This window comes from Triplophysa rosa, linkage group LG21 (genome assembly GCF_024868665.1).
Source record: "Triplophysa rosa linkage group LG21, Trosa_1v2, whole genome shotgun sequence".
Classification (NCBI taxonomy): domain Eukaryota; kingdom Metazoa; phylum Chordata; class Actinopteri; order Cypriniformes; family Nemacheilidae; genus Triplophysa; species Triplophysa rosa.
Genome location: NC_079910.1, coordinates 17943351 through 17966533, shown reverse-complemented (window position 1 = coordinate 17966533; position 23183 = coordinate 17943351). Strand labels below are relative to the sequence as shown.

Sequence of the window (23183 nt, the reverse complement as noted above, 5' to 3'; positions counted from 1 at the left end):
TCAGCCGGCCTTACAGCCGGTCTCACAGACATGTTCCGACCCGGCCATACGGCCGGCAGTTCCCCCCAGGACTTCCCCTACCAATTTCCCCGGGACTCCGCGCTCTCGAGCGTCCCCACGGACTAAGACTGTCCCCCCTTGTCCCAACACTTTTGGACTTCCTCCTTTGAACTCTTGTGTTCCCACGCCCCCCTCCCGTGTTTATTATTTTTATTGGCACACCCCAGTCCTTTAATTGCTGCCCTTATGCTCCCTTTGGTTTGGTTTGTGTTGTCTTTGTGGTGTTTGTCTGTGTGTTCTTCTGTTCACTCCCGCGGAGGTTTTCTCCCTTGAAACGCCGTGAGGCGTTTCTTGGGGCGGGGGTTCTGTCAGGACTCGGTCCTTCTGGTCTCAAGTTTTCTAACTCATTGGACAGTCCTGACAGAACCGTGTCCTGCGGGTGTTTGGTGTGGAGGCGCATATCTGACATATGTACAGTAAACATTGCAAATATACAGTAGATCCAACCATAAGTAACCAAGGTTACCAGCAATAACTTACTATTCTGGCCACCAAATCTCCAAGGTGGAGTCCATACTTGGCTACCACAGGTCGCAGAACCTCCGTCACAGGTTTTGTTGGTTTTGCTTTCAATCCAACCGATCTGTTAATGGGTACCAGGTCCAGTCTGAAAATAGCAGACAGGACATAACTATTTAAGACACCGTCAATCAAGTCACAATGTTTGCATGAAAGAGACTTCACAATTGAGTTAAATTTAAAGAAAATGTACCTGAACAAAGTGCGCTTCTCAAGGCGAAGGTTTCGGGAACTAAGGGTAATACTTTCTTGGTCCAACACCAAAGGCTAAACAAGGACCAATGGAGTAAACAGGCAGACATCACATTTACAAAATATACATAAAGGAGTTAAAAACTCATAAAGGTCTAATGTCCCTCTCTACCTTCTCTCCTCCTGTGAGGAAAAGGTCGACAGCAGCCAGGTTGATGTGCTGTGTTTGACAGAGCTCCAGCAGAACCTGCCTGATGGAAGCACCCTGCCGTAGAGGAACACAGCAACTGGAGCCATCCGGCAGTGTTACGGTACACGTTTTGCTGCATCTCTCTCCATCCTTTTCCCAAACAGAATCGGAGTTCCTCAACTCACACTGCTTTCCACATTAAAAAATATGTATTTTCTGATTATCATCATTAATACTGAACTTTGTGTTGCTCCCATAAACAAACATTTTCAATGGTTTAATCAAAGAACACACAGCCTCTTAGTGGCTTATTTATTTATTATCATTTACTGAGACAGCTTGGCCTTGTACAGCTGTGACCAAAAGAGATGTCCAACTTGGGGGAACTTAGGTCTTTGTTCTATTCAAATATTTTTGGACTCATTAATGACTTTGTATACATATTGCATAGTTCTGCTTGGAGTGTAAGCTGAAGCTCAGCTTTGACAAGAATTTAATGGCATACTCTGCCAAAAAATGAATTTTCTTCCATGAATTACTCCTCAAGTCGTTTGACAAACCTAGGCCATCCGTTCGTCTTCGGAATGCAAATTAAGATCCAGGAGCTTTCTGACTCCCCCATAGACTGCAACGCAACTGACTTTCAAAGCGCAGAAAGTGAGTAACTACATTATTGAAATAGTCCATGTCACTCCAGTGGTTCGTGTGGTTATGACACGTATGGGTCGTGCGATGCTTACCCTGGATGCACTGTCACCGCGTCGCCGTGCTCTCATGAACACGCATTGGACATATTTTTAATTGTTTGCGCACAAAAAGTATCCTCGTCGCTTTACATAGATAACACTACAGTTTGTAAAAAAAACGCCGCTAGAGGGCGCACGATCAAAACAACAACAATGGCGTAGCTTGATGATGCTGTGAAGGAGCATGGAATGATGGGATCTGTTGTCTTCAACTCCACCGTTGATGGCCATCAATCAGACGGGAAAGAGAAATCATATTAGCGGATGAGGTAAAGTAATAAAGTTTTATAAATGTTGCGTATAATTGTGGTCCATAAATAAGTGACTACTCGAAACAAGCTAGTGGCGTGCTAGATGCTACACACTACTTTCGCATTTGTCCACGACACTGTTGTCATTCAGGTTTCTACGTCAGTAAAGGCGGTAACAAAGGGTAAAGTGGATATGACGCCATTGGCAGGCGACTGCACAGCCCTGTGTCACTGTTTAGAATGGCGATTTTCTCACGATTTACAAGTAGTTGGAAACATTGTTTGAGATATTGTAAGTACTCAGCTGAATAAAATATATAACAGGTGGTTTTTGGATATTCTACTTCAAAATTGTTACAAACTGTACCTTTAAGGCTGAACCCCTGGAATGACATGGACAATTCCAACGATGTCTTTACTCACTTTCTGTGCTTTGAAAGTCAGTTGGATTGCAGTCTACGGGGGAGTCAGAAAGCTCCCGGACCTCTTCAAAACTATCTTAATTTGTATTCCAAAGATGAACAGATGTCCTATGGTTGTTGAACGACTTGAGGATGAGTAATTCATTGCAGAATTTTCATTCTTCGGCAGAGTATCCCTTTAAGGAGTCTTGGCCAAAAAATATACATGTACAAAGCTTATTGAGACCAGGAGTATGCAGCTACAACATACTACTAAAGAACAGATCAACGAATAATAATAACAGATACATTTGTAGTCAATGTATTCCTTATTTCCTATGAGCTTTTTGTTTTTCTATGCATTGTGTGCATATTTTAATAAAACTCAAATGTCCTGATATGGTGTAGTTTGCCTTTTTGCCAAATAATTTTGTACAATAAATACATGAAAAGTCTAGTGTTTTGTCCATTTTGTCCTCGTATTTTGATGGTTTAATTTAATGTAAGGGGGCATTAAAAGTAAGAATTTCTTGTGTGAACACTGTGCACTTTCTAAGTAACTCAACAGGATTGAAGCCAAAATGTTTCGAGTACAGGCCCTGATCCTCTTACCTCATTCTTGTTTACGGGACAGGAGGTGTTCAGTTCTTGACTTGCACCAGAGGACAGGGAACCCTGAGACTCTCTCCGCCCATTACAATCTGTCCACACATATGAATAATCACAACATAGCAATGCAATATGGTGATATACATTAAACAGATTTTATATCAACAAAACATGTATAACTACTAAAATATTTGATTGTTAAAAACACGTTTCAAGGGTTTACGTGCAAATCAACAACAACATTCTTCTCCACACTTGACATCAAAACAGCCTTGCAGAATGTGTTCATGACTTCATGTAAAGCAAAATATTTTTTTAAACATGCATTGTTAACAAGACCTTACATATTGTTGGCTTATTCAGGTCTACAGGGCACTACACAAGCATGCGCTTTGACGCGCAAGTATCATTATTGCTCATAAGATATTTGATACTTACTGTAAGATAAATCAGGGGCATCTCTTTTCTTTTGTCCTTTTCCAATACTTGGATATCTGTACCATGAGAAAAAGCCATTTTTCTTATCGGAATGTTTCTCTCTGAGGTCATCACTTGACCTGCCTATTTTGGGTCTCCTGTTTTCCTGTAACACATGATATTGCAATAAAATCCAATGCAGTGAGAGTCAGAGTCACGTTATGCGAGATTACAAACTGTTTTATCACAAAACTGTAATTATGTCATCTAAACGGTAACCCTTTACAATAAGGTGTTATTTGTTAACAATTAGTTAATGCATTTGGTAACATGAACAATACTTCTACAGCATTTATTAATATTAATTCATGTTACTTTCAGCATTTTCTCAAACGTTGTCACTGTTAACATTAGTTTATGCACCATGAACTAACATGAATAACTGTATTGTACCAATATGCACCAATTGGCTTCGTAACTCTGTCTCCTCTCCACCAATAAGCTGGTGTGTGGTGGGCGTACTGGCACAATATGGCTGCCGTTGCATCATCCAGGTGGATGCTGCACATTGGTGGTGGTTAAGGAGATTCTGTCATGGCTCTGCTTCCTTAGTCATGTTTTTCTTGGTCCTGTAGCAGAGCCATGGCAAAGCCTTTGGTTATGTGTGGAGAGAAACATATTATTGTCCTTTTGGCAATGGTATGCGTTTCTCTCCAGTGTCTCGTCATTGGCCCCGCTCCTCTCGTTTCCTTGTTATCCTTCCCTGAGTGTTTGATTAACCACACCTGCCCCTTGTCGTTATCCCTCCTTTGTCTTGCCTATATATTCCCTCTTGTTTCTTTGTCCTGTGCTCGTGGATTGTTCTTAGTTTGTGCTATGTTTGTAGTACGTGTACTTCGGTCCTTGTGTGCCTTGTTTGTTCCAGATCCTGTTCCCCGTCTAGTTTGGTATTGTTTATTTTATTCTTGTAATTTTGACCGTGTTCATTTTGCCCCCTCGTGGGAAGTCTTGTTTTCTGTTATATATATATATATATATATATATATATATATGTTCTTAGTTTAGTTTTGCCCCACCGTGGGTTTTTGTTTTGTGGTTTTGTGGCCAGCAGGCATAATGGAGGCAAGGCGATCCAGGCAGGCTCATCTCCTCTGCGGTCTGCGACAGGGCTACTCCGACGTCTTGGAGTTTGCCGACCGATTCTTCGAGACCGCAGGGGAGATGGTCCATGATGAGATGGAGCAATGGCAATGTTCAACGGCGGTCTGAACGAACCGCTGTCACGGGCAGAAGATGAGGATGCTGAGACCGCTGGGCTTCACGGACATGATCAGGTACGCCATGAATCGGCCGGAGCCCAGGGTCTCAGTCCAGCCCAGTCTTTCTTCCCCACTGCCCGTGATCTGCGGAGGGTCGCGCTATACAGATCGGGGTTATCAGCACGACCGCTCCATCCATCTCTCCCCGGCAGCTCCTCCTCCGCCCACAGCTCCGTGGCGGCGTAGACGAAGGGAGTCGTGGGACTCCCCGTCCGACTCCTCTAGACGGAGCTAACCGGCCCCCCATCGCTTCTCAGCAACCGGCCACATCGTCCTGTGGGCCGGTCGGAAGAAGCCGAGGAGGGGAGGTCCAGTCCGGTGCAGCGCCGGTCCATCTCCAGTCCGGTGTCAGCCGCCGTCCCAGCCGGTGATCCAGCTCGGCGATCCCAGCCGGTCGTTCCAGCCGGATCCAGCCGTGGCGTCTCCAGTCCGGTGTCCAGCCGGCGTCCAGTCCGTGCAGCCGGCATCCAGTCCGGTGCAGCCGGCGTCCAGTCCTGGTCTAGTCCTGATGTCCAGTCTGGCAGTCTTGTTCCAGTCGTGTCAGTCATGCTGTCGTCGTCATAGTCCTGTGTCCAGCCGGTGTCCAGCCGGCGTCGGGCCCTGTCCAGCCGGCCTTCCAGCCGGCGTCGGGCCCTGTCCAGCCGGCCGCCCAGCCGGTACAGCAGCCGGCGTCAAGCCCTGTCCAGCCGGCCTTCCAGCTGGCGTCAAGTCCTGTCCAGCCGGCCTTCCAGCCGGCGTCAAGCCCTGTCCAGCCGGCCTTCCAGCCGGCGTCTAGCCCTGTCCAGCCGGTCTTCCAGCTGGTCCCCAGTCCGGCAGCCAAGCCGGTCCCTGGGAAACTCCCAGGGCCAAAGACTGTCCCCAGGACTCCCCCTAAGTTCCCCAGGACTTCGCGCCCTCGAGCGCAGCCGGGGACTGGGACTTCTCCCCACCTCCCTTTTGGACTGCCCCCTATGGGCCCTTGTTTGGCCCCACCCCCCTCCCATGTTTGTTATTTTTGATGTCTCACCCTAGTCTTGTTGTTGTTTTGTCTTGTCATGTCACTGTCTCAGTCTGCCCTGTCTCGTCCGTCTACCCCTTGGTGAGCACCTGGAGGTGCTCATTAAAGGGGGGGGGGCTTCTGTCATGGCTCTGCTTCCTTAGTCATGTTTTTCTTGGTCCTGTAGCAGAGCCATGGCAAAGCTTTTGGTTATGTGTGGAGAGAAACATATTATTGTCCTTTTGACAATAATATACGTTCTCTCCAGTGTCTCGTCATTGGCCCCGCTCCTCTCGTTTCCTTGTTATCCTTCCCTGAGTGTTTGATTAACCACACCTGCCCCTTGTCGTTATCCCTCGTTTGTCTTGCCTATATATTCCCTCTTGTTTCTTTGTCCTGTGCTCGTGGATTGTTCTTAGTTTGTGCTATGTTTGTAGTACGTGTACTTCGGTCCTTGTGTGCCTTGTTTGTTCCAGATCCTGTTCCCCGTCTAGTTTGGTATTGTTTATTTTATTCTTGTAATTTTGACCGTGTTCATTTTGCCCCCTCGTGGGAAGTCTTGTTTTCTGTTATATATATATATATATATATGTTCTTAGTTTAGTTTTGCCCCCACCGTGGGTTTTTGTTTTGTGGTTTTGTATTTATTAAACGTTTTCTGTTAACCCCTTCACGTCTGCCTGCGCTTGGGTTTTCTGCACCTCATCCGTGACAGATTCCACCCTTCAATGTAAAGCGCTTTGAGTGCCCAGAAAAGCGCTATATAAATGTAACGAATTAACAAATTATTATTGACATGAACTAACATTGAAACGGATTAATAAATGCTGAAAAACCAAATTGTTCATTGTTAGCTAATGTTAGCTAATGCATTTACTAATGTTAACTAATAGCACATTATTGTAAAGTGTTACCATATACTGTAAACCACTGAACAAATGGATCATAAAGAATTACACATTTTTGCAAATATCATGCCAACTTATTCTTATAACCACCACAAACTTTTAGTTCTGTGAAAACGTTTGCACCTTTTTAGCTGGGGAGAATGTGGAACGGTCAGAGATGAAGCTGTATTTAAACGGGGCAGGGCTACATGGGATCGGACAGGGGTCAGGGAGAGGTCGTCCCTCTACCTCAGCCAGCATGCATTCCTGATAGAGAGTGGACTTCAGGAACCGAGCATAGCTGTCCATCTTCATCAGATTAAATATCTGGAGGGGTAAAGCGAAGGTGTTACAATTACTTTAACTTGCCTCGTCAAATCATGACAACCATAGTGTAAACGTGGGATTTTATATGCCTGTCTGAGTACATGTTTGTGTATTGGTGTGTGGATATGCTGACCTGCAGTTGTGGCTGTTTGAACATTTGAGGCTGTGGAGCTGTCAGGACATCATCTGCAAGTTGAGCTTGACTATCAATGTTCACCGGCATAGTCGCTTTACTTGAGAGAAAGCAGTTGTAGATGTCTTTGGCCTTGTAAGATAGCTGAAATAAGCAGCATTTTGCAACTTAGATCATCAACATTTCTTTTTTTAACTTAAAAGCAAAATATATGTGTAACAAAGTTCAATGTAGGGAAGGAAGGAGGCGGGAACCGGCGAACATTCATAAAACTTTAATTCAAAATAAACAAACAATAATCCAAGAATAAAAGACCGGCAGCCACCTCACGGTCGACTGCCGGCCACACAAACATAAACAAACTTAACAGTTTCCGGGCCCGGGTTCTCTCTCCTCGGCAGTCCCGTCGCTCGTCCTCTTATGCTCCCTAGCTCCCCGTGAGGCATGCGGGACCGGTGCGCGTACAGCTGATACTCATAAATCACTCACGCCACCGGCCCCGCCTTCCTGTCCCACGGCTCTCGTCCCGCCTTCCTCGCTACAATATGTTTATACTGTATATATCCACTACTACAAATTCTTAGTGCATTGGATAGTATAAAATACACTTGAACGCTCTACGGGTGACCAAGGTGATCGCGCGGGCCCTGGGTCGGGCGATGTCCACACTTGTGGTCCAGGAGAGACACCTCTGACTTAACCTTGCACAGATGAGTAACGCCGAGATTTCTCGATGCACCCATTTTGCAAGGGGGGCTGTTTGGTGATACTGTCGAGCTGCAGTTCTCAACAGTAAGGGAGCAGACAGAGGATATCAAGTATATCCTCCCCAGCCACGACTCGACCGCCCTCTGGCCGCCGAGATCCCGTGCACCGTCTGCTTCCCAGCAGCCCTGGTCCTCTTCGAGACATCGAAGAGGAGACCACCACCCCGTCAGCAGCCGCGGCGGAAGCCAAAGCGTCCCTCATGGGAAGACCCCAGGGAGATCGAGAATACCTTCGGGCCCGACCCCAGCCATTCCATTGCTGGTGGTCGATCCGGGACGGTTCCTGCCCCGTCCCAACAGCCCACTGCTAAGAGTTTTCTCTCTCTCTGGGCGTTTATCACAGCCGCTCTCACACTCTACACGACGGTGTTTGGCAACTCGACGTTGCGTCACGGCGAGACCCAATGTCGAGGATAATCAGCAGCCTAAGCACTCTCAATCGACGGTGCATTGTGCCACATCATCGTCTGGGTATTATCACAGCCGCTCTCACCCTCTACACGACGGTGTTCAGCAACTCGACGTTGCGGCAAGACCCAATGTCGAGGATAATCATCAGCCTAAGCAATCTCATTCGATGGTGCGTTGTGCTACATCATCGCCAGGCAGGTAGAACTGCAGAGCCGATCTCCTCTCCGGGGCCCCCCCACGGCGAGGGATCCGCACTGCCAGCCATCGAACCACCCCCGGGAGGTCGATGAAACAGAATGTAACCCTAGCCTCCCTGTCTCGGTCCCTGGGAGCCTGACAAGAGCTTCCCAAACCGTCACAGTGACTATGGGATACGGTCCGTCTCGGCTACGCGATCCAACTCCCCAGACGCCCGCCCAAGTTTCGGGGCATCCTCTCAACCTCAGCAGAGGCAATGTTGCTCCCGTGCTTCGGGCCGAGGTCGCCACCCCTCTGGTGAGGAAGCGATCATGCTCGTCCCTCTAGCCGAGATGTTCAACGGGTTTTACAGCCCGTACTTCATCGTCCCCAAAAAAGCGGGGGTCGCTAGATCTGCGTACCCTGAACAGGCACCTACTCAAGCTGCCGTTCAGGATGCTCACGCAGAAGCGCATCCTGGCATCTATCAGATGTCAAGATGGATTCATGGCATTCGACCTGAAGGACGCTTACTCTCATGTCTCAATTCTCCCTCGTCATCGCCCGTTCCTACGGTTCGCTTTCGAGGGTCAGGCATATTAGTACAGAGTCTTCCCTTTCGGTGTGTCCCTGTCCCCACGAGTCTTCACGAAGATCGTGGAAGCCGCCCTCACTCCCCTCAGGGAGAGAGGGTATCTCGACGACTGGCTCATTTGACACACTCGTGAGATCTGTTATGTACACACAGGGACCTAGTGCTTCGGCACCTAGATCGATTGGGACCACAGGTCAACCGAAAAAGAGCAAGCTCTCCTCTGTGCAGAGCATCCTCTTTTTTGGTATGGAACTCAACTCTGTCTCCATTACAGCGTGACTGACTCAGAAAGCGCTCAGTCAGTGTTGAACTGCCTGGAATATTTCAAGCAGCCAGCGGTCCCCCTGAAATTCAGAGGCTCCTGGGCACATGGCATCATCAGCGGTGGTGATACCCCTCGGGTTGATGCACATGAGACCGCTCTAACACTGGCTACAGAGTCGAGTTCCCTGGAGAGCGTGGCACACGGGCAGCAGGCGGATGGTGATTACGCCTCTCTGCCAACGCACCCGAATCCCTGTTCTTCAATGACCATTCTACGGATGGGGGTCCCTCTCGGGCAGGTCATGAGGCGCGTCGTGGTGACGACAGACGCCTCCCTGCAGGGTTAGGGTGCCGTGTGCAACGGGCACGCAGTGTCGGGGCGATGGACGGGCCCCCGCCTGCGCAGGCATATCAACTGCCTAGAGTTGTTGGATGTGCTACTTGCACTGAAGGGGCTATAACCTCTCATGCAGGCCAAGCACGTGCTGGTCCGGCGGACAGCACAACTGCAATAGCGTATATCAACCGCCAGGGTGGCATTCGCTCATGGCAGCTAACACGACTCGCCCGACGCCTCCTCCTGTGGAGTCCGCAGGGGAGCAGATCCCTGCGAGCCACACATATCCCAGGCGACCTGAACCAGACAGCCGATGCGCTCTCTCGTCAGTTTGACGCCTCGTGGAGAGTTGCGACTCCACCCCCGCGCAGTCCAGATCACTGGGTACAGTTCGGGCGGGCTCAGGTAGACCCCTTCGCCTTCCTAGACACCACCCATTGCCCGCTAAGGTACTCCCTGGCACGGATGCTCTAGCGCACAGCTGGCCGTGGGACATACGGAAGTACGCCTTCCCCCCAGTGAGCCTCATTGCACAGACCCTGGTCAGGGAAGAGGAGCATCAAGTGTACTAGTTGCGCCATACTGGCCCAACCGGACTTGGTTCTCGGAGCTAATGCTCTTGATGACAGCTCCCCCCTGGCCGATTCCCCTGACGAAGGACCTGCTTTCCCAGGGGAAGGGCACGTTATGGCATCCCGGGCCAGACCTCTGGAACCTCCATGTCTGGCCCCTGGACGGAACGAGGAGATCCTGAGTGGCCAAACCCCTGTGGCGATTAAGACCACTACTCAGGCTAGGGCCCTGGCCACTAGGCGACTATACGCCTATAAGTGGTGCCTCTTCTCATCCTGGTGCTCTTCTCGAAGAGAAGACCCGCGGAGTTGCTTGATCGGGTACGTGCTTTCCTTCCAGAGACTCGAGAGTAATCTCTCCCCTTCCACATTGAACGTGTATGGAGCCGCTATTGCCGCTCATCACGACTCAGTTGCTGGTAATCTCTAGGACAGTACAACCTGATCATTTGGTTCCTAAGGGGCGCGGGAAGGCTACCGCCTCACCTCTCCGTGTCCACAGATTGCCTAGAACTCGGGCCCGGTGATTTTTACGCTATCCTGAAACCCCGGCCCGGCTACGTGCCCAAAGTTCCCACCACTCCCCCTACACCAGGTGGTGAACTTACAGGCGCTCCCCACCGGGGAGGAAGACCCAACCCCATCCGTGTTGTGTCCAGTACGCGCACTGCGCCTCTACTTGGACCGCACGCAGAGCCACAGGAGCTTTGAGCAGCTCTTTGTCTGTTTTGGAGATCAGCAGGGAGGGCTGTCTCAAACAGAGATTGGCGCACTGGATCATGGACGCCGTCACTATGGCGTACCTGTCCTAAGATCGCCTACGCCCACTGGGTGAGAGGTCTCTCCACACAGAGTACAGCCTCCTCGTGGGCACTGGCTCGAGGCGCCTCTCTGGCAGACATCTGCAGAGCTGCAGGTTGGACTACACCCATCACCTTCACGAGGTCCTACAGCCTCCGCATAAAACCGGTATCAGCTCGAGTCTTGCAGGCATCAGGCAAGACTGGCGGCCGGTAGGGTGTACGCCTATGACAGTACCTTCCCCCCTTTCTCCTAGGGGGTCAGCGTACTAACTAGCCTCCCTTCTTCCCCCACTGGGTGAAGAACAGGCACTCCATCCATCACTAGCAAGCACCTCCTGCGGGCGGGCTGGGCAGAGCAGCCCTGCCCCTTAGGCCGGGTATCTCCGGAGTTATTCGCAACATAGCTCTAACCGGACCTGGTGCTACCAGACGTTGCAACCCCCCAGTAGCGTGGTTCCGTCTGATGTATCCTCGTGCTGGTTCCCACCTTGGTAACCCATGACCTCCCTAGGTGGACCTCCACCTCGCGGTTAACTCCTTCAGTCCGCACATTCTTCCCATGAGCTGTCCCCTATCAGTGAGACCATGTTGGTATCTCCACTAGACTCCTCCCTGTGGTAGGAAGTGGTCTCTGTAGCGCATCCCCCACTTGAGCAAGTAGCGCTTACCCAGTGGCCTTACGGTACCGGGCGGTTTCTCGCTGTTAGAGAAACAAGGCCTTCCCACCTTTCAAGAAACCTCTGGGACCCCCTACCTACCCACTGGTAGGTTACAATTTCGCGGTAGCGCTCACGGCTGACACGCCCAGGCCAGTCACCGTCACTTCGCTAGAGATTGTGACAGGGCACAGTGTTATGGTGTTTTCCGTAGGAACCCCATCTATCGGTTCGACACAACGTCGAGAGACCGACAGAAAGGAAACGTGTTGGTTACGGATGTAACCTCAGTTCCCTGATGGAGGGAACGAGACGTTGTGTCCTCCTTGCCACAACACGTGCTGTCTACTGCAGCAGTCATGAGAGGTCTCAGGCTCCTCAGAACTAAGGTGAATGAATGAGGCACGCCGTCTCCCTTTTATACCCGGATATCCAGGGGCGGTGTCCGGCATGCAAATTTCTTTCGGCAATTTTCATTGGCCTTTTCTAAGAAGTCGGAAGCGATTGGTTCTCAGGGACGAACCCCATCTGTCGGTTCGACACAACGTCTCATTCCCTCCATCAGGGAACTGAGGTTACATCCGTAACCGAGACGTTTCTCTCTCCCTTATCTTAAATGTGTGCTTGAAATGTTTTGCTTATAGTCTATATGTTTTATGTACAGCTGCTTTGTGACAATGAAAATTGTAAAAAGCTCTATATAAATAAAGTTGACTTGACTTGATTGATCGGTTGCGACATTTTGAGGTATGTTATTCCCAGATAACAATGTTTAAAACTAATAACACAGGCTCATCTCTGTTCTGCGTGTCAACCTGACCCTAAAATAATTTACTTACAAATAATATAATTCATTAATAATAATATAAGATTATTGTTAAGATTTTTGTATATATGCTAATAAAATAATTCAAATTAATTTACTCATGTGGAAAGTGTCAGGATCCTGTCCTTCCTATTCTGAATTTTCGTGTCTTGTGGACAGGGTCATGACAGTACCATGTCTTGTGTGTGTGTTTTGTCTTGTGTGGAGACACGTGGCGGTTTGTTTTGACATTTCGCCGCGTGTCATCCTGTCTTTTGTTTAGCTCCACCCCCTTTTTTCTCTGTTAGTCTCCCATTAGTGTTTCATCTCCCTCACCTGTCCCATCATCTTCCCGGTAGTCTCCTTTAATGGCTTGTCACCTGTCCTTCACCGTCCCTTTATCATTATCCCTCGTCAGTGGTTCCCTTTATATAGTCCTGTTCTTTCCCCAGTCTTTGCCGGTTCATTTCACATTGTATACTTCTCTGTGCTCTCCCGTTTGTGTCATTGTGGATTACCGTTTCGTCTTTGGACTATTATTATTTGGAATTATCATCCTGTTTGTTTTATCCCCCTTGTGGGAAGTTGTTTTGTTTGATTCCTTATTTGAGTTACTGTGTGTTCTTCCCCATCGAGGGTTTTTTGGTTTTGTGCCTTTTATTAAAGTCTGTGTTTAACCCTTCACCTGCCTGCGCTTGGGTTGTCTCCACCGTTCCTGACAGAAAGACATATAACAATGTCCATCCAGCCGGTTGTCATCATAGAGTAAATTCTGACAGTGTGATCTTGGGCCCGTTTCAGTATATTAACCCTGAAATGAGGGAAACTCTGGGTTTTCCGTTTCCGAATGTGAGGCATGTCAAACCTGAGAAAGCAGGGTAACTCAAGCCCGTTTCTAAAAGAGAGGTAACTTATACTCAGAGTCAATAACCATAGTAACTTACTCTGTGAACCTAACCTGGTTGGAAGCAGGGTTTCTTTGGTAAACCCACAGTTCCTTTCCATCTGACCTCTTTAAAGCGCAAGTGGTGTACCTCATTCATTCATTAAAACAGTCATTTATGGATCACATTTTGATCACACAGAGACCATCTCAGTGCTTTTATAGAGGATCCTGTATGTGAAGAGGCTGCATTATTTCATATGGATGTTCTTTGATTTCAGGAGAGGAATTTAGGACCTGAGTGTAATTTTGTCATTTCCCTGTGCATTTTTATTAAAACAGTACCATTTTTCTTTACAGTGAATTAGATATATCAAAAAATATATCTCATCCATCCTGACATCAATAACATCAGCCATCGTGGCCGTGTATTACTACATCAGAGCAGAGTCCTTCCCTTTCATGTTCTCACAAATAGTAGGAAATTAATAAATGCAGAAATGAAGGTATGATAAATGATAAAGGTAATAAACAATTAATTTAGACGTGCAGCCATTCCTACCCAATAATGCTCCAAACAGGGTTAGAACAGATGATCAGTCTGACTTTGACACGATTGTCTGACGCCCTAACAAGTGGCCTAGACACTATGACGTCTCACACTCATCATTAGAGCACTGATGGGGAGTGAGAAAAAGAGATTTTTTATTATTTCAGTTTTATTTCTGTTGTTTCATTCATTCATTTACTGATTAATTTGTTTGTTTATTGGTACATTTATCTTTTTATTAGTGCTGTCAATCGATTAAAAAAAAAATCGGATTAATCACACATTTTTTCTGTGATTAATCACGATTAATCGCACACAATCATTATATTTTAAAATATACTTTTACATTTTAATAATTTCACATTTAATCTTCAAATTGATGTAGAAACAACATATTTCTTTAACAGCATCATTTTATGAAAGCTAACATTTTGATATTAGTATTGTAACTGATGTCACTATTAAATTGATTATTTTAACATTAATTATAGCCATTCAACAGTATAATTGAGAGCTCATGTAGGAAATTGAAGGACACTTTACAGTCTAATGCTAAATTATAAATTAAATGCAGAAGAATTCTCATTAAAGCTATAAAATCACATTGATTTCTTCTTTTATTTTGTTCTTTGATTAACATTAGTGACAGGAGTCACAGCAGCACGTTTAAGAACGTGGCCCCTTTAAGAGCTGTCTCAGTACGCAGATCTGACCGTCACCGCACTCCCATTTTCACAACTCTTTGCATTCATTTAAGATTTTATTTTACACTTTGAAGTCTGTGCTTAAGAAAATGCTAGACAAAACGGGCTTTCTGACATAATCTTGTGTGGTTTTATCCATTCAAGCACGAAAGAGAACTTAACACGGATGCGCTGTCTGACAGAGATTCACCGACGCAGCCTTCAGCCCATGACTGTTTACACCAGACTGGACCTCGCGTTGCGTTTTGCCGCGTCCCACAGTTTAGAAGCTGTCTATCTTCATTGAACGCGTCAAAGCAACTGTTTCAAATCGCGCTTAAGTGGTTTAAAAGCCTGTACACGAATAAGAGCGTGATTACATAATGTAACGCTAGACAAAGGATGTCAAAACAAACGGATGCTGCGTTAATTGCGATAAATATTTTCTCACGCGTTAATTTGAAAAAATTAATCGCATGCGTTAACGCGTTAACGTTGACAGCCCTACTTTTTATCAATTTAAACTTAAGTCATTTACACATTAAAGCACATTAGTAAATCCACTGTATGCAGAGCGGAAAGTGTGCCTCGCTCTCAAGCGCTTTCTGCCGCCATGTTGCTTTTTTTTGGTGCCGTTGCCATGGTGAATCGTAATATCGAGCTCCATTGATCATGGCTTGTCGTAGTTGTGGTGCATGCGCTTAACTCAAGGTAAGTCTACCCAGAGTTGATAGAACTAACTCAAATCAGCTGTTCTGAAACCAAAAACTCAAAGTTTCGCATCTCGGTTTTAAACAACTCAGAGTTCACATTTAACTCGGTGTTGGTTGAACCTCCTTATTGAAACGGCCAGTCAGATGCAAGAGACTTGATATTCTTTTTAAGCAGTAGTGTATTGACATAAAATATATTTTATTTTACAAAAAAATGCAGCATTTGAGTACAAGTTGTTTATTAAAAAATATCGTGAGATCAGTATGTAATATCCATTCATTTAGCTGAATGATTTACATCTATCGAAGTAAAACATATGTGCTCAGTATATATTTTTGATGATATATCAGTCACATATAGTAAAAGTTGCATTAAGAAAGGCCTAAATAAAGAAAACTACTAACTCTGACAATTTTTATACATATAATTGTCTTATATCTTATTAAACGGTAATTTCATTCAATATTTTTTCACATAATAATACACTCACCTAAAGGATTATTAGGAACACCATACTAATACGGGTTTTGACCCCCTTTCGCCTTCAGAACTGCCTTAATTCTACGTGGCATTGATTCAACAAGGTGCTGAAAGCATTCTTTAGAAATGTTGGCCCATATTGATAGGATAGCATCTTGCAGTTGATGGAGATTTGTGGGATGCACATCCAGGGCACGAAGCTCCCGTTCCACCACATCCCAAAGATGTTCTATCGGGTTGAGATCTGGTGACTGTGGGGGCCATTCTAGTACAGTGAACTCATTGTCATGTTCAAGAAACCAATTTGAAATGATTCGAGCTTTGTGACATGGTGCATTATCCTGCTGGAAGTAGCCATTAGAGGATGGGTACATGGTGGTCATAAAGGGATGGACATGGTCAGAAACAATGCTCAGGTAGGCCGTGGCATTTAAACGATGCCCAATTGGCACTAAGGGGCCTAAAGTGTGCCAAGAAAACATCCCCCACACCATTACACCACCACCACCAGCCTGCACAGTGGTAACAAGGCATGATGGATCCATGTTCTCATTCTGTTTACGCCAAATTCTGACTCTACCATTTGAATGTCTCAACAGAAATCGAGACTCATCAGACCAGGCAACATTTTTCCAGTCTTCAACTGTCCAATTTTGGTGAGCTCGTGCAAATTGTAGCCTCTTTTTCCTATTTGTAGTGGAGATGAGTGGTACCCGGTGGGGTCTTCTGCTGTTGTAGCCCATCTGCCTCAAGGTTGTGCGTGTTGTGGCTTCACAAATGCTTTGCTGCATACCTCGGTTGTAACGAGTGGTTATTTCAGTCAAAGTTGCTCTTCTATCAGCTTGAATCAGTCGGCCCATTCTCCTCTGACCTCTAGCATCAACAAGGCATTTTCGCCCACAGGACTGCCGCATACTGGATGTTTTTCCCTTTTCACACCATTCTTTGTAAACCCTAGAATGGTTGTGCGTGAAAATCCCAGTAACTGAGCAGATTGTGAAATACTCAGACCGGCCCGTCTGGCACCAACAACCATGCCACGCTCAAAATTGCTTAAATCACCTTTCTTTCCCATTCTGACATTCAGTTTGGAGTTCAGGAGATTGTCTTGACCAGGACCACACCCCTAAATGCATTGAAGCAACTGCCATGTGATTGGTTGATTAGATAATTGCATTAATGAGAAATTGAACAGGTGTTCCTAATAATCCTTTAGGTGAGTGTATATATATATATATATATATATATATATATATATATATATATATTAGTCTGTAACGCCGATCAAGCACTTTCATAAGGTGAAGAAACTTTGACTATAGTGCAGAGAGGCTTTCATCCACCTCAGCACGTATACTCACCGAACAGAGCGAATTCAGAGAGACACTTCTGTGCCGAAAGGTTTAATATTATATCTCTTTCAACAGGATAATTGCATAGCCTCTGTATAACTCAGGAAACTGTGCGTGTTGAGTAGTAGATTACCTGTTTTTTGTCATGTTCTGGAATTTTGCTAAAGGATTCACAGGCCTGCCAGAATAAAATGTTTTCCTCGCTAAACTCCTTTTTTAGAAACTCCTGTGGGAACATAAAACAATTATTATTATTAATATTTTAAATACAGAGAACCACAAGGGGCAGTCGTGTGCTAATGGTTAGAGAGTCGGACTCGTGACCAGAAGGTTGCCGGTTCGATTCCCAGGGCCAGCAGGTAATGACTGAGGTGCCCTTGAGCAAGGCACCTTAACCCTACTTGCTCCCCGGGCGCTGCAGTGATAGCTGCCCACTGCTCCGGGTGTACGTGTGTTCACGACTTGCTGTGCGTGTGTTCACTACTCTCTGGATGGGTTAAATGCAGACGTCACATTTCGGGTATGGGTCACCATATCTGACTAATAGGTCACTTTCACTTTTTCACTTCACTTCACTTTTCACTTTCACAAAAACTCCCGTGGGAACATAAAAACAATATATATTTTTTATATATTTTAAATACAGAGAACCACAAAAACACTTATGCTGATAAAATCGATCAAATACACACACAGACCCTAAACCTAACCCTCACACAAACCTTTGTGCACTTTTACATTTTTAAATAAAGATCATTTTGTACGATTTATTGGCTAGTTTGAAGTTTACCGTGTGTGTGTGTGTGTGTGTTCGTATTTTTATATCCCGGTGGGGACCTAAACCTGAATGCACACCAACACATGGGACTCGTGTCAGGTCCCCAGACTGTGAGGTCCCCATGGGCAAAAAAGCTTAAATTGTACAGAACGATAATTTTTTTAAATCTAAAAATGCAAAAAGTTTTCTATGATCTTTAGGTTTAGGGGTTGGGTTAGGGGTAGGGGATAGAATATACAGTTTGTACAGTATACAACTCATTACGCCTATGGACTGTCCCCACGGAGATAATAAAACGTGTGTGTGTGTGTGTTCATGTTTGTATATCCCGGTGGGGACCTAAACCTGAATACACACCAACACATGGGGACTCGTGTCACCGTGGGGACCAAAATTGAGGTCCCCAGGGGCAAAAAAGCTAATAAATTGTACAGAACAATATTTTTTACAAATCTAAAAATGCAAAAAGTGTTCTATGATCTTTAGGTTTAGGGATAGGGTTAGGGATAGGGGATAGAATATACAGTTTGTACAGTATAAAAACATTACGCCTATGGACTGTCCCCACGGGGATAGTCAACCAAGGAGATAATAAAACGTGTGTGTGTGTGTGTTCATGTTTGTATATCCCGGTGGGGACCTAAACCTGAATACACACCAACACATGGGGACTCGTGTCACCGTGGGGACCAAAATTGAGGTCCCCAGGGGCAAAAAAGCTAATAAATTGTACAGAACAATATTTTTTACAAATCTAAAAATGCAAAAAGTGTTCTATGATCTTTAGGTTTAGGGATAGGGTTAGGGGATAGAATATACAGTTTGTACAGTATAAAAACATTACGCCTATGGACTGTCCCCACGGGGATAGTCAACCAAAGCCTGTGCGTGTGTGTGTGTGTGTGTGTGTGTGTGTGTGTGTGTGTGTGTGTGTGTGTGTGTGTGTGTGTGTGTGTGTGCGTGTGTGTGTGTGTGTGTACTCTGCACCTAAAATGTATAAGAAAAGTGTTTTAAAAAATTTATAAGCACTTTAGAAAAATCATCTGCTTAATGAATGAACGAACCATTATCGTACTACCCAAATAACAAAATGTATCTTACCTTAAGAATATTTTTATTCAGGACTTAAGATTTGTGGTTATTGAACAGAACAATAAACTGTTCTCAGGGATGGGCATTTCTAGTCCTGGAGAGTCACTGTCCTGCAGAGTTTAGCTCCAACACACCTGCCTTAAAGTTTTCTAGTTGTCCTGAAAGTGTTGATTACCTCATTCAGGTGTGTTTAATTAGGATTGAAGCTAAACTCTACAGGACAGTCGGTGCATTCCAAACGAGATATATCACCCTCCAAAGGGCACTTCGGAGTGAAAACAATCATGGCCGCCATATTGAAGGGTCACTCCAAACCGAAGTGCTTATAACTGGCCACTTCAAAAGGCCCTTTGGAATGAAGGATTTCGAAGAGTACAACTGATGAACACTTCGCACCCCCATAATTCTTTGTGTGGGTGATGGCGCCTCCTTATGAGCACGGGATGATACACTCTTCAATAGAGATGAGCCCTTCGGGATGGAATGCAGGGTTTGACTCTCTAGGACCAGAAATGCCCATCCCTGGCTCTTCTGATACTTACTGAAAAATAGCGGACACCCACAGGATCCTGGAGCAGGCGCTCAAAGCTGACAGCCCATAATGCAACGCGGCGTTCTGAAATGCATCTGTGGTTGGTGACACTGGGCAGACTACCATTACTCTCCAGACTGCTCACACTGCTGCTATCATGCCGCTCAACACCACCAGGTTCTGCAAAGAGAAAATATTTGCTGAAATCAGTCAGAAACGTTTCGAGACATTCCTGGACACAAGGTTTTTGTAATACTTGCATTTGTTCAGAGGTGAAAAGATTTTGCTACACATTGATAACATTTACATTCATTCATTTAGCAGAAGCTTTAATCCAAAGCAAATTACAAATTAGTAAATAAATAATTAGACTCAATAACTATGTTTTTCTTGATTTTAGTTGTATAAAATTGTTCTAAATTATTTGGCGTTTTAATTCAAACAATTAATTGTAAATCTTTTTGTCTATCTACAGAAATAAGAGAGTTAATAAGAATTTCATTAAGAATGTGGCATCTAAGTATGTATGTCACGGACTGGCATGAAAGAGAACCCAATTGCAGGCAGGCAGTGGCAATGAAGGGGTTAACAGATTTATTACAACAAACAATGAACAGAAACAAAACACCCACGAGGGGGTAACAAGGACACGACCAGGGCCGGATTATCCAATGGGCATTATGGGCACAGGCCCAGGGGCCCATGCGCGCTTGGGGCCCAGGCAAGGGTAAGAAAATTTCACATAACAGCGTTTACGCCAAATTCATTTGTGTGCGCACATTGAGGTGCACACACAAAACATTGTTTCTGAATTAGAAAATCTGTCTTTTGATTTAGTCACTTTTACGAGCCATCTAGCGGCTTTTGTTCAGAAGAAGCACATAGCGACAAATCTATCCACTTCTTGGATAAACCTTAGCTTTCATTCAGTGGGAAAATGTCGCCAGTGCTGCCCCGCGAGCGCGAGGTCTCTCTTTCCCGGCGCAGGGATCCCTTCTCTCGGTCCCTTCTCTCGGCGTCACTCTGTACAGTGAGTGGCAGGAAGAAGCACCACCGTACGACAGGTGACTCGTGAATAAAATGAGTACAAAACAGCGTTTCCAACATCCTGTCACTGTTATCGACTTTTTGGATATATAAACATGAACAAATTTCATCCGTAAATATGCACATGGTTACCATGAGGCTGTGTGAAAGATCATATAACGTTAGCCGAAATCACCGCTTTTTATTGTGAGTTGGATGATGTCGCGTCATGAACTGACAACAGAAACTGAAAACACAGTATGTCAATGAGAACGGATTTATTGTTGTAAACATGAGTTGATATACCCTCGCGGCTGTCTTAAGTCTTAAAAGGTAAGCGTTTTTTACATTTAATTGGTGGTGCTTCGACCTTGCCAATTATGAATTATTTTATATTGATATAATGTTGATCAGTAACTGCCCTACTTTACCAATATTAAGCCTTCATTATTAGATAATCCACAGTGCTTTTACATACATTGCAAAATGTTGACATACGCACACATATGATGATGTCGTAATATATAGGCTAAAGAATTATACTTATAATACTCGTTAATGCCATTTACTGTAACACATTACAGCTTAAATAAGAACGTGAGTCGCAAGGTGCTTGTTATACAAATAAAGTTTAACAAATAGACAAATTACTCTTGAAGTACAATCATTGACAAAGACTGCCCATTTATTCTTAGAAAAATAAAGATGAAAATATTTGAAAATTGCACTTAAGAATATTCTTAAAAACCTCTGTAATTTATTCTAAGAAAGTTCTTATATTTTCTCTTAAGAACAGTTTTGCATGTCCTGCATGTTTGTGTGTGAATTATGGAAGAATCTGATAGAACTGATCGGTAGAGGTGTGGTAGGTGTGCTGCTTGCATATGCCAGTGAGTTACAGTATGCTGGGAAATGTCTTAATATTGTTGTTGCTGGTCCAGAAAAGCATTGTTGCAATCATGAGGTGTAAAGTATGATGGAGGATGTGTACAGGTGTTGATATAGTCCTTCAGGTTGTGATCATAGTTTGTAACTTGTCAATGTAATCCTGTAAAAGATAGAGGTGTTTATACGCATGGTAGGCTAATTAAAAACTTAATTGTGTGCATGTGTATGTGGGGGGTCCATAAAACACTTGTGGCCTATGACAAAGCCTTTGGTTATGTGTGGAGAGAAACATATTATTGTCCTTTTGACAATAATATACGTTCTCTCCAGTGTCTCGTCATTGGCCCCGCCCCTCTCGTTTCCTTGTTATCTTTCCCTGAGTGTTTTATTACCCACACCTGCCCTGTGTCATTATCCCTCCTTTGTCTCTCCCTATATATACCCTCATNTGTCATGCCTCTGCTTCATTTAGTCATGTTTTTCTTGGTCCTGTAGCAGAGCCATGACAAAGCCTTTGGTTATGTGTGGAGAGAAACATATTATTGTCCTTTTGACAATAATATACGTTCTCTCCAGTGTCTCGTCATTGGCCCCGCCCCTCTCGTTTCCTTGTTATCTTTCCCTGAGTGTTTTATTACCCACACCTGCCCTGTGTCATTATCCCTCCTTTGTCTCTCCCTATATATACCCTCATGTTTCTTTGTCTTGTTGTTCGTGGATTACGTTGTGTATGTGTGTCCGTTCGTGCCCCAGTCCTCTCAAAGTGAGTGGTCTCTGTGCCTATGTATTGTGTTATATTGTTCTTGTTCCCTGCCTGTTATTAGATGTTGTGTAATGTCATAGTTTAGTTATTTTGTCCTATTGTTTTTGCCCCACCGAGGGAAGTGTTTTGTTTTCAGTTTTTTACCTTAGTCATGTCCAGGCCCGGATTAAGAATTCAGAGGCCCCTGGGCACAAGTGTTTTATGGACCCCCCCACATACACATGCACACAAATAAGTTTTTAATTAGCCTACCATGCGTATAAACACCTCTATCTTTTACAGGATTACATTGACAAGTTACAAACTATGATCACAACCTGAAGGACTATATCAACACCTGTACACATCCTCCATCATACTTTACACCTCATGATTGCAACAATGCATTTCTGGACCAGCAACAACAATATTAAGACATTTCCCAGCATACTGTAACTCACTGGCATATGCAAGCAGCACACACTACCACACCTCTACCAAATCAGTTCTATCAAATTCTTCCATAATTCACACACAAACATGCAGGACATGCAAAACTGTTCTTAAGAGAAAATATAAGAACTTAAGATAAATTACAGAAGGTTTTTAAGAATATTCTTAAGTGCAATTTTCAAATAGTTTCATCTTTATTTTTCTAAGAATAAATGGGCAGTCTTTGTCAATGATTGTACTTCAAGAGTAATTTGTCTATTTGTTAAACTTTATTTGTATAACAAGCACCTTGCGACTCACGTTCTTATTTAAGCTGTAATGTGTTACAGTAAACGGCATTAACGAGTATTATAAGTATAATTCTTTAACCTATATATTACGACATCATCATATGTGTGCGTATGTCAACATTTTGCAATGTATGTAAAAGCACTGTGGATTATCTAATAATGAAGGCTTAATATTGGTAAAGTAGGGCAGTTACTGATCAACATTATATCAATATAAAATAATTCATAATTGGCAAGGTCGAAGCACCACCAAATAAATGTAAAAAACGCTTACCTTTTAAGATTTAAGACAGCCGCGAGGGTATA

The 23183-nt window shown here is 44.7% G+C and overlaps 1 protein-coding gene across 6 annotated transcripts in view; it reads right to left on the bottom strand.

Annotated features, from left to right (window-relative positions):
• Window positions 1-19748, bottom strand: part of LOC130571834 (regulator of G-protein signaling 12-like) — a 41545-nt gene extending 21797 nt beyond the window's left edge. For 4 of the 6 annotated variants that reach the window (XR_008965129.1, XR_008965130.1, XM_057363084.1 and 1 more), the window contains exons 1-9: window positions 19489-19748; window positions 17210-17302; window positions 7028-7171; window positions 6712-6894; window positions 3407-3551; window positions 2972-3060; window positions 944-1150; window positions 773-846; window positions 541-667 (exon numbers count right to left, since the gene is read on the bottom strand). Coding sequence is in view for 4 of the 6 variants with exons in the window: in XM_057363084.1 (XP_057219067.1) it covers window positions 541-667; window positions 773-846; window positions 944-1150; window positions 2972-3060; window positions 3407-3551; window positions 6712-6894; window positions 7028-7171; window positions 17210-17302; window positions 19489-19740 (1314 nt within the window). In the remaining 2 variants the exon portion in view is untranslated. The remainder of the gene's footprint in view (window positions 1-540; window positions 668-772; window positions 847-943; window positions 1151-2971; window positions 3061-3406; window positions 3552-6711; window positions 6895-7027; window positions 7172-17209; window positions 17303-19488) is intronic. The other 2 variants (XM_057363085.1, XM_057363086.1) reach the window with 2 other exon arrangements.
• Between the last annotated feature and the right edge of the window lie 3435 nt (window positions 19749-23183).